Source organism: Cygnus atratus, chromosome 3 (assembly GCF_013377495.2).
Source record: "Cygnus atratus isolate AKBS03 ecotype Queensland, Australia chromosome 3, CAtr_DNAZoo_HiC_assembly, whole genome shotgun sequence".
Taxonomy (NCBI): Eukaryota; Metazoa; Chordata; class Aves; order Anseriformes; family Anatidae; genus Cygnus; species Cygnus atratus.
Genome location: NC_066364.1, coordinates 5,146,835 through 5,157,108, shown reverse-complemented (window position 1 = coordinate 5,157,108; position 10,274 = coordinate 5,146,835). Strand labels below are relative to the sequence as shown.

General features: G+C 42.7%; 1 protein-coding gene across 2 annotated transcripts in view; it reads right to left on the bottom strand.

The window, feature by feature from the left end:
- The window catches only part of LOC118256551 (cytochrome P450 2K6-like), a 9,925-nt gene extending 3,400 nt beyond the window's left edge, over window positions 1-6,525 (bottom strand). Inside the window, exons 1-6 of one of the 2 annotated variants that reach the window (XM_035563631.1) lie at window positions 6,471-6,525; window positions 6,175-6,381; window positions 5,052-5,214; window positions 3,033-3,182; window positions 1,264-1,424; window positions 423-596 (exon numbers count right to left, since the gene is read on the bottom strand). In XM_035563631.1, the coding sequence (XP_035419524.1) occupies window positions 423-596; window positions 1,264-1,424; window positions 3,033-3,182; window positions 5,052-5,214; window positions 6,175-6,360 (834 nt within the window). In that variant the 5' untranslated portion in view covers window positions 6,361-6,381; window positions 6,471-6,525. Of the gene's footprint in view, window positions 1-422; window positions 597-1,263; window positions 1,425-3,032; window positions 3,183-5,051; window positions 5,215-6,174 lie in introns of both variants that reach the window. The other variant, XM_035563630.1, reaches the window with a different exon arrangement.
- Window positions 6,526-10,274: the final 3,749 nt, after the last annotated feature.

Below are 10,274 nucleotides of genomic sequence, written 5' to 3'. Positions count from 1 at the left end.
GATGCCAACTGAAAACAAGAAATATGTGCTGAAGAGTCCTAGAGCTTTCCCAGGGTATGCATCTATGAAGGGGGACAATATTTTATAAAAAAGAATCAGAAATGCTGGGGTACAGAACAGGATTTTAAACTACAAGTAAAGATTTCTTCTCATACTTTGCTCGGTTTTGTATTTTCCTTATAAATTAATGGGGACTTATAAATTATATAACTTATAAAATATATAACTTATAAATTAATGGGGGATGCTTGCCTGTGATTATTTTATCTTCTAGCTGAAATAAAGGCACAGTCTTTCAACTCTAGCACAGTTTTTAGTAGGACTTTAGCACATGCTAGATCTCTGATGAAGAATACTTATTGAGCTGTAAAGACTTGAAAGGAAAGTGAAGAGATTTGAAGGAGCTTCTCGGATTCAATTACCTCTTGTTGTCTGACCAGGAAAGCATCAATGAAGCTCCTCTGGTCATTTCTGTCCAGGACTTTAAGATGTTCTATGAAAGTAACCTTGATAAAAGCATTGACTTCTTTCACATTCTCAAGAAAAGCTTTGTGGTCCTTCAGGAAGAATCCAAGGGCTGGGAATATATTGTACAGCTACAAGATGCAGAGATGAAGAAGAAGAAAAAGCAGCTGCTAAGTAAATGTACCACTGCTCAACAGTAAGTATTAACAAAAGCCCGTACAGAAAAAGGTGTATAGTCTTATATTCATGATACAAAACACCCTTTGTCCTCCTTCTCTGGCCAGCTATGTAAATAGCTAAATTTATTCTCTCTTACACTATATATTAATCACACTAGCTGATGGTGGCCTAGAAATCCAATGTTTATATGTCCTTGACACAGTTTTCTAGCTGTCCACTCCTAGAGAATTCATCCCTCCCTCTCCACATTATTGGAATTGGATGTATCAAGAGACAGTTACTATTTAAGAGACAGTTACAGACATGTTCACATTTTTTTTTATATTGTTTGTATGGGAGATGGGGAATAATGATCAACTTCTATCACTTGGGGACACTCTCCTTGTATTGTATTGCACGTTCTTCAGTTCTTCTTCATGAAATGAGGAACTTGTAATCTCCAGGCTATGCTGCTAAGAGAAATTCATCTAGCACCAGAGGTCTTCTTTCTGCCATTTCAGAATGCATTTGTCATGTACAGATAAATGAATTGCAATGATCAGGAGTGAGGTAGGTGTACTGTTAATGCTTCGTGTAGCGTGTGATTTTGAAGAGCAACATTCAAACAGTATGAATTACCGAAACTGATGGCCTTCCAAAAAGTCTTATATTTTCATTCATCAATGACAGGAGTCTTTTGAATGTGGGGTCTTCATAGTCATACCGTTTTCCAAGCAATATGGATACAATGACATTAGCAACAGCAGCATTCATTATCAGAGTCATCTCAAGGGGCTTCCCTAGCATAGGAAAAGGTGGTGCAAACAACACAGTCAATGGTTATTGTAATTAATTAAAATATTACAGTAGCATGCAGAGGCTCTGTGAAAGTCCGGGATACGATAGGCACAGAGTTGTCAGGAAGAAGGTTTCCCCCATCTCCTGGTTCACAAGTCACCAAAAGCTTTTAAGAGACCTGAGATTGAAAGTGAGTTTTTGTGCTCCTCTCCATTTTCTTCAAGACCATTGTGGTCCTGGGTCTTTATGGCCCTTCCCCAGTCTGCTCTTCTTGATCATACATGGTCTTAAAGTTTCCAAGTACAAGGAAAACTCTCAGCAATTGCCACTTCCCCTGTTAGTGCTATCCTGAGCAGTCCCTTTTTACCAATATTTGAGAATTGGACTGTGCTTGTCTAGAACATTTAAGTCAAATTTCCTAAAGAAGTAGCTCTTGGTCACTCATTCTTTCCTGCTGGGGCTCTCAGTTCTACAGTATGTAGGTCCCTCTGATGCAACTTTGCAGCTGGACATAGCTCCTGCTTTCAGGGCTTCGAGGTGGGGACTTGAAGCCTAACTAGAAAGATGATATAGAAATCTGTTTTTATGGCAAGTCTACTTGGTTGAAACAGCTGCCTGCTGAAGTCACATTATGATCAGAGGGCTGGAGCACCTCTCCTGGGAAGACAGGCTGAGAGATTGCTTAGCTTGGAGAAGAGAAGGCTCCATGGAGACCTTATTGCGGCCTTTCAATACTTAAAGAAGGCTTATAAGAAAGATGGAGAGAGACTTTTTATTTTATTTTATTTTTTTTTATAAGGGTATGTAGTGATAGGACAAGGGGTAATGGTTTAAAACTCAAAGAAGATAGTTTTAGGTTAGATATTAGGAAGAAATTCTTCACTCAGAGGGTGGTGAGGCATTGGACCAGGTTGCCCAGAGAAGTTGTTGATGACCCATCCCTGGGGGAAAGTCAAGGTCAGGTTCAAGGTTGGGTTGGATGGGGCTTTGAGCAACATGATCTAGTGGAAGGTTCCCCTGTCTATGGCAGGGGGGTTGGATTAGATTATCTTTAAGATTAGATGATCCAATCCAAAACGTTATACGAGTCTATGAATCTATGATTCCATTCTAATTCCTGCCCTTGGTAACTGAGCCTAGTGAGAAACAGTCCTGGATGATGATGGTGGCATCTATAAATGGATCTTCTGTCTCCTACTGGGAGGGATTTCCCAGACGTGTGCCTCTAGGGACAATGATTTTTTCAGTCTAGATATGCAAGTCCTTGCAGTTGCCTTCTGCTTTTCTCCCTTTGCTCTTTGATCAATCAAAGACTGTAATTTGTAGAGGTGCTGCACGTGGAGGAACAAATCCCTTTCCTCAACAGTGCTGTTTGCCTCCATGTTTGACGTTCAGAGCCTCAATAAATGTTTTCATTTGCATGTCAGGCAATTGCCAGGTGGAGAGACAGGGAGAAAGACAGAACTCATGTAAACTCATCATCCAGCACAGATGCTGGAAAAAGGTATCTCTCTGAAAGTGTTCTAAGCCTCTCCCTTGAATCTTGGCATTCCTGAAAATGTTTTCTGAGAAAAGTCGGAGACATGTTATGGAGGTAGTAGTCTCCCCACCTTTCTGTGACTCAATGACATCTGCCAGGTATCCATACTCTTCTACAACACGATCCTCTATGGCCTTCTTTCCCATTCCAAAGTCTCGTAAGGTTGTAAGAGTAAATCTTCGCATTACTTTCCAGTTTTCTCCATAAGAAAATATAACTCCTGAAATTGAAAATGAAAGCACATAAGCAGAATTTTCAGCAGATTCCTCATCTACCCTGTGGTGGTTTCACACTGATGGACAGCTAAGGTCCACCACGCTCATATCTCAATCCCTTTCCTGAAAAGAACAAGGGGAGAAGATAAGATGAAGAAAGGCTCATGGGTTGAGATAAGGACAGGGAAATCACTCTGTTACTCTCAAAACAGATTGTGTCTCCATGTAAATGAAAAGAAAGGAAAAATATGTCAGGAGAATGCTCTGAGGGAAGTAGCCACTGCTCTGAATTCACATGGTGTCTGATGTGTTCTGAGACATTAGGACACTTTTGCTCAATTTGGTTTAGAGTTGGATTTGTGTCTCTGGGACATCTCCTGGGATGACGGGTATGCTCTTTCATGCTCATGTCTCCCTTAGGCTGACAAATCCTTCCCCCTGGAAAGTGCCCATGTTCCTTCAGCGACCATAGGGGCTAAATGAGAACCTGTGTCATGGACACCAGTTTGGAAAATTTCCTCACTCTGTCATGGGAATCACCCCTCTACATCCTAGAATAGCTGCAGAGAATCTTCAGTGGTATATTCAGAGAAGTTTTGGTCAAGATGACACTGCTATTAACTTTCATTACACCTATCATTATTCTTTTGTAGTCCTGTTCAAGAAACTGTTTCTAGGGAGGAAAGAAAATATTTACAGATAGGTTGACATTTAATGACATAGTAGTTACTCATGTCCTTATTTCCATGTATTCCATCAATATTTATGGGAATCAAAAGCTCTTGTTCCGTGTCTAACATCTGTAGAGTATATTCTGCCCAGAAGAACTCAGAGCAAGAGTGGGGTCCCTCTAAGGAAAAAAACTAAAGTCTTGAATTATTGTTTATTTTCCCTTAAAGAGAAAAATGTAAATTAAACTTGATTTTTTTTTTTTTAAATAGGCCTTCAATAACATCAATCTCACAGAAGTATTTTGAGGTAGTGCTACTGATATAACAGACACTTCTCTGCCAGTTTGTTTAGGGTTTATGTGGCAAGGTTTTTGTAGAAAGAGGGGTTGCAGCGGTGGCTCTGTAAGAAGAGGCCAGGGCCTGTCCTGGTGTCAGGACCAGTTCCATCTGACTACCAACTGGACCGACTGTTGGCCAAAGCTGAGCCCTTCATGAACTGCACCAGTTCATGAAGGGCTGTAGCCTGTGGGAGAGACCCCACACTGGAGCAGGGGAAAAGTGTGAGGAGGAAGGAGTGGCAGAAATGAAGTGCTGTACATTGATTGCAACTCCCCATTGCCCATTCCCCTGCACCGCTTTGGGTGGGGAAGAGGTAGAAGATTCAGAAGCTAAGGAGTGAAGTTGAGCTTATGAAGAAGGGGTGGGTTGGGTGAAGGTGCTTTTGCTTTGTTTTTCGTCATCCTATTCTGTTTTTTAATTGACAATACATTAATTTTCCCCAAGCTGAATCTGTTTTGCCTATAACAGCAATTGGTAAGTGATCTCCCTGTCTTTATCTTGACCCAAAGGCTTTTCCATCTTATTTTCTCCTCCTGTCCTGTTGAGGAGGGGAAGTGAGAGAGCAGCTGGAGTGTGAGTGTAAATGTCTGGCTGGCTGCCAGTGAAGGTCAACCCATTGCACAGCTCCTCAACATAACATCCCTAAGTCTCAGCAGCTGGTTCAGCCCTCTAAATGAGGTGTTTGTGTGTAAATTAAGGTTATCATCTCTTCTTATCCTTGATAGATATCACCACTCAAATTGTTTCACACGCATAGCAAAACAAAGTGAGAGGTTCAGCATTCCCCTTTTCATGGAGAAAACCTCATCCTGTTATCTTTCTTTGCAGAAAGCAGGTGTATGGGGAACAGAACAGCACACTCACCTTTTCCTTTTCCTGTTTCTTTGATTATTTGTATTTTAGGTCTCCCTGCAAATGCATCTGCATGGTTCACCAGAGCTTCCTTCACTGTGTCATATCCTGATAGCACCACCACTGTCTTTGGTCCCATTTGAATTCTGAACAGTGGGCCATATGTTTCAGACAGCTAGTGGAATGAAAGGAAGCAAGAAGATGATATTTAGCAAGGTTAAAAATACTTGTTTTTCATCGGGTTCAATGTTCTTCTCACATGGCACTGGCTTTTCATCCTCTGCCAAAAATATTGAGAATTTGTCATACAAATATTGGAGCTATTGTGAATAAATACAAAGAATCACAATGGGGTCTGTAATCTTTTGTTAGATATTTGATTTCTCTGCTAGATATTTGACTTTTAGGAGGCTAGCTGTGTCCACTGCACTGTCTCTCTAACTTTTGATTTAGAAGCAGAGAACTCACAGAGGACAGCTGGAAATGTTCACCTACCCAAAAAGAGACTGATTTCCAAGGTGGTAGTACATGGTAGGATACAGGAAATCCCTGAAACACTTAGATTTGCTGTTTGTGGTTTTGAGGAATAGCACAGTGAGTCTACACCAAAAATCATACCCTATCTGACTGTCACACACTATCTTTCCTCAAATCCTGGCGTTTACTGCTACAAGGTATGAAAGAACAAAGCAGTGCTAGTTTGTTTCCTAGTTTGCTCTGGGAAACCAGGAAGATTTTTCCATCAAGGGAGAGGATCAAGAATTTGTTTGCTGTCAGTTCCCTGATGGCTTAATCTAGCAAACATCTTCCAAAAAGCTCTGTTCTCCTCCCTAAATGTTTCAGCAGTTGCTGGTGGAATTTCCTTTAAGAACAAGAGATCCAGGGCCCCTCTCTTCTAGTTACCCTTGCCTGGAGAGCCCCAGCATTTCCTGTGTTCAACAGAAGTAGGTCAATTCTCTTGTTAATATGGCTGGAAGCCAATTGCCCCGCACCAACACAATATCATATAATAGGAATAGCAGTTCTGCAGAGAATAAATCCCGTTGTGTTTGTGATTTCCATTCCTTGAGAAAACTTTGTATCTATAACTCTGCCTTAGAGTGAGAGCTCTGAGAAATAGAACTACAGAAGTTACCTTTATCATTGTCCCGTCAAGTTTCTTCAAGTCCAAGATGTGCAGATTTCCAATGATGGGTAAAGGCTTGGGTCCTGGGGGAAGGTTCTTATTCACATGGCTCTTCCAGAAATATTGTCTTTTCACAATCAGCAGGAGAATGAGGACAAACAGTAACCCCACAGGAACAAGGCTGGCCCAATCCATTATCTTTCAGCAAAGGCTTAGCTGAGGAGATGAAAATTCAAACAATCTCCTGTCAGAAGTTGTTTCCAGCAGTAATGGCACTTCTACACCTATAGAGGTATGAGCTTAACCTCTAAGAAATGGTAGAAGTTTCAGCTCCCTTCTGGGATTTTACCATTGAAGAATACCTACTTAACACTCTCACCAACATATACACTCACTTTACGCTATCCTGGTTACTGTTTAATGAGGGAATTAACAATGAGTCTCATACATTGGTAGAGATGTCTGGGGGTGTAAATTTAGAAATAGCAACTCAAACAGTGCCTTGAACTTTGAGACTGAAAGCATTAGTCCACAAAGGAGAGACACTGGGAACTAGTGAAGCGTGTCTACAAAGGAGATGCAAGGCTCAACCTTTTCATTTAAATGCTTTATGCTATGGTCTTAAGCATTGCTGTCTCATCATCTTCTTGAAAACTGCCAAGCTTTCCTCAGGCAATATAACCCAAGGCTCTCTATTTTTTATCACTGTAAAATTATATTCACATCCCTTAATTCAGATTATGCCCACTGGTTCCTGTTCTCTCCCTATTTTCCCTCTTTCTATACTATACTTATAGCTAATCTTATTATTACTTATAGCTTGCTATACTTATAGCTGATCCATTACTGTTCCTCCTCAGGAAGGTTAGAGAACCTAAAGCTGCCCTCTTATCACTGCTGAGGTCAGTGAGATTGGTCCTCAGAGGCCTTTACACTGACGTTATCAGATCTGTCCTTATCCATTTTGATGTCAACAGCCAGGGCAGATGGGACTGCAAAGTGAGGGACATAACATTCAGGTCCTAGCATTAGGCAGAGAGATCTCTTGCTCTCACTTTCAGTTTTGGTGTGTGCTCAGTTGCTAAGTAAATGGTATAACCACTGCAGTAACACAGAGGAATTTGGGTTTCTAAGGCTAAGAGAGCCACAGCAAAGTTTCTTTTTGGACCAATTGGCATGAAGTAGGAGAAGAGAGAAGAAGCTCAGGCTTTCCCTTTCCTTTATGGAGGATGTTGGGGATGTCAGATTTTGCCAAGAACAGAAGTTTAGCTGAGAGGGAAGCTAAGACTGTTGTGAAGATTCCTCTTGAGTAACCTGAATGTGGATTTATGGCCCTGGTGTGCTGTGGGCCCTAGAGTGTAAAGCTGCCTTAATCAGGAGTGCTTAAGAAAGGAAGAACTCCATGCACTGTCCTCTGAGCTAGCTGAATAATTTGTTGAGGCACACACATCTTTGATCTAGGTGGTATTCAGAGTGAAACATGGAGTCACACTGATCTGACCAAGTGGTGACGGATGTGTTGATCTGAGGGCCCAAGCTTCCTTTAAAGCGAGAGCAGGGCAAGGGGCACCTGGAGGCCACCTTACTTACCTTCAAAAATCAGAAGCTGAAAATGATCAGATAACTCATGTTCTTGATTTTCACAGAATATTGAGGTTGGAAGGGACCTCTGGAGGTCATCTACTCAGGCAGGTTGACCTAACATTGCACAGTAGGGCCTGGATTCATTTATCTTTATCAGTGGCACTTGCTTTTGACATCCAAGAGTAATCATTTCAGGAAGAGAGACTGAGAGAAGAGCTTGTAGGATTATCTCTGAGTGTTGAACCAAGGCTGAGGGGGAAATAGAGAAAAGATGGCCTCTGCTTGTTGAGGGAAGATGGCTGAAGGGCAGTCTGACTTGTGTGTCTCAGAATTTCAGAGAGTGCTAAAAGGAGAAGCCATGCAGAAGAAACCATCCAGGGCTTTCATTGAGGCTGACCGGGGAAGAGGACCTGCAGCCTTCAGGGCAGTGTTTGGGTGAGCTTTCTAGCAGAAACTTGTACATGGCTTTGAGGCAAGAATGTGGAGGCTGTGTGATCTAAGATGCCCGGTCTGAGTCCTTAGTCCTTGACTCTTAAAAACGCCATGATCCCTGCAGAGACTTGCCGAAAGGCAGAGGAGAGTAGTCAGCCTCCCAAGGACTGGGGATGCAGAGACCTAGAGGAAAGGTACATAAGAACCTGGCAGAGAACCTGGAAGAGGAGCTAAAGCAAACCTGCTTTCATACCGTCTGGCCTTGAGTCTGCTGCTGCCACCGGGGTCACTGGAAGAAAGATCAGATCATTTCACTTACTTGGATGGTGTCCCAGAAAAAGTCCAGGGCTTATGTCCAGCTGTGTGCTAATTGGCACATTTCTACTATACCTCCATAAGCAGGTAAAAAGGCACTGTGTCTGTCATTCTTTCCACACATCACTAGGATTTAACTATTAACAGGGGATAAGTCAGATACTGATTCTTAGGTTATAAAAGGAAGTGGCAGTTCTGAGTTGTTTACTAAGACATGGGCCCAGGGTTATGCCTGTGCAGAGTTTCAGAACAAGGACAGCATTTGCCTGCCCATATGAGACTTGCCAGGTTATTGGAAGGGTGCTGTGGGAGCTCGAGATGTCTCCAGAAATGCAATGGGAGAAGCAAACAAACACCCAAATCCTGTTGCCCTTGCCTGCTCAGCCCTGCTGGTTTCTTCCATTAGGTCTGGTTCCTGCAGTGCCATCAGAGAGTGTGTGAGCTGAGTAGGGTGTTTCTAATGAATGGGTCACCTGAACATGAGCCAGCAGTGTACCTAGGTGGCCAAGAAAGCCAAGGGCATCCTGGCTTGTCTCAGGAATAGTGTAGTCAGCAGGGCCAGGGAGGTGATTGTCCCCCTGTACTTGGCTCTGGTGAGGCTGAACTTCGAGTGCCGAGTTCAGCTTTGGGCCCTCGCTACAAGAAAGGCATCGAGGTGCTTGAGTGAGTCCAGAGAAGGGCAACAAAGCTGGTGAGAGGTCTGGAGAACAAGTCTTACGAAGAGCGGCTGAGGGCACTGGGGGTGTTTGGTCTGGAGAAGAGGAGGCTCAGGGGAGACCTTATTGCTCTCTGCAACTGCCTGAAAGGAAGGTGTGGGGAGCTGGGGGTCGGCCTCTTCTCACAGGTAACTAGTGATAGGACAAGAGGGAATGGCCTCAAGTTGTGCCAGAGGAGGTTTAGGTTGGAAATGAGGAGACATTTCTTCTCAGAAAGAGCAGTCAGGCATTGGGACGGGTTGCCCAGGGAGGTGGTGGCGTCACTGTCCCTGAGGGTTTTCAAGGAGAGGTTGGACGTGGTGCTTAGGGACATGGTTTAGTGAGTGACATTGGTGGTAGGGGGATGGTTGGACCAGATATCTCAGAGGGCTTTTCCAACCTTAATGATTCTATGATTTAATAATTGCAGACCTGAGTGACAGGCTGTGAGTGTTTCTTCCCTGCTCAGGAACATTTTGAAGTGCAGATTGAATAAAAGTTTGTCCAATGTCCTGCTTTGGACCAATATTTGTGGCTCCTCTGAAGTCTGAAAGGCAATGTCTCTAAGCAGGTGTCTTGAATCAGCTGAGTTGTTTCTGGAATGTTTGTTAAGTTTATGACAGTCAAATACTGCACTGCTCTGTGCTATTTTACATATTGCATGAAAAGAACTTATCCTTTTAGGAACATGACAAAATTGTTGTGGTGTTTTGTTGTCTTAGTGAACAAGACTTGGTAGAGCAAGACTCATTCTTTTCACTGTCCAAGTCCTCCTCGCTTAACTTGAACTCAAGAAAACACAAACAAACAAACAAACAAAAACAAACAAAAACAAACAAACTGTTGTGGTTTAGCCCGGCTGGCAGCTAAACACCACACAGCTGTTTGCTCACCCTCCCCCCTCCCTCTCCGGGGTGGGGGAGAGAAACGGGAAAGTGAAGCCTGTGAGTTGAGATAAAGACAGTTTATTAAGACAGGAAAAATAATAACAATAATAATAATAATAATAGTATTAATAATAATAATGTGTATGAAATAAGTGATGCACAATGCAATTGCTTACCACCCGTTGACCGATGCCCA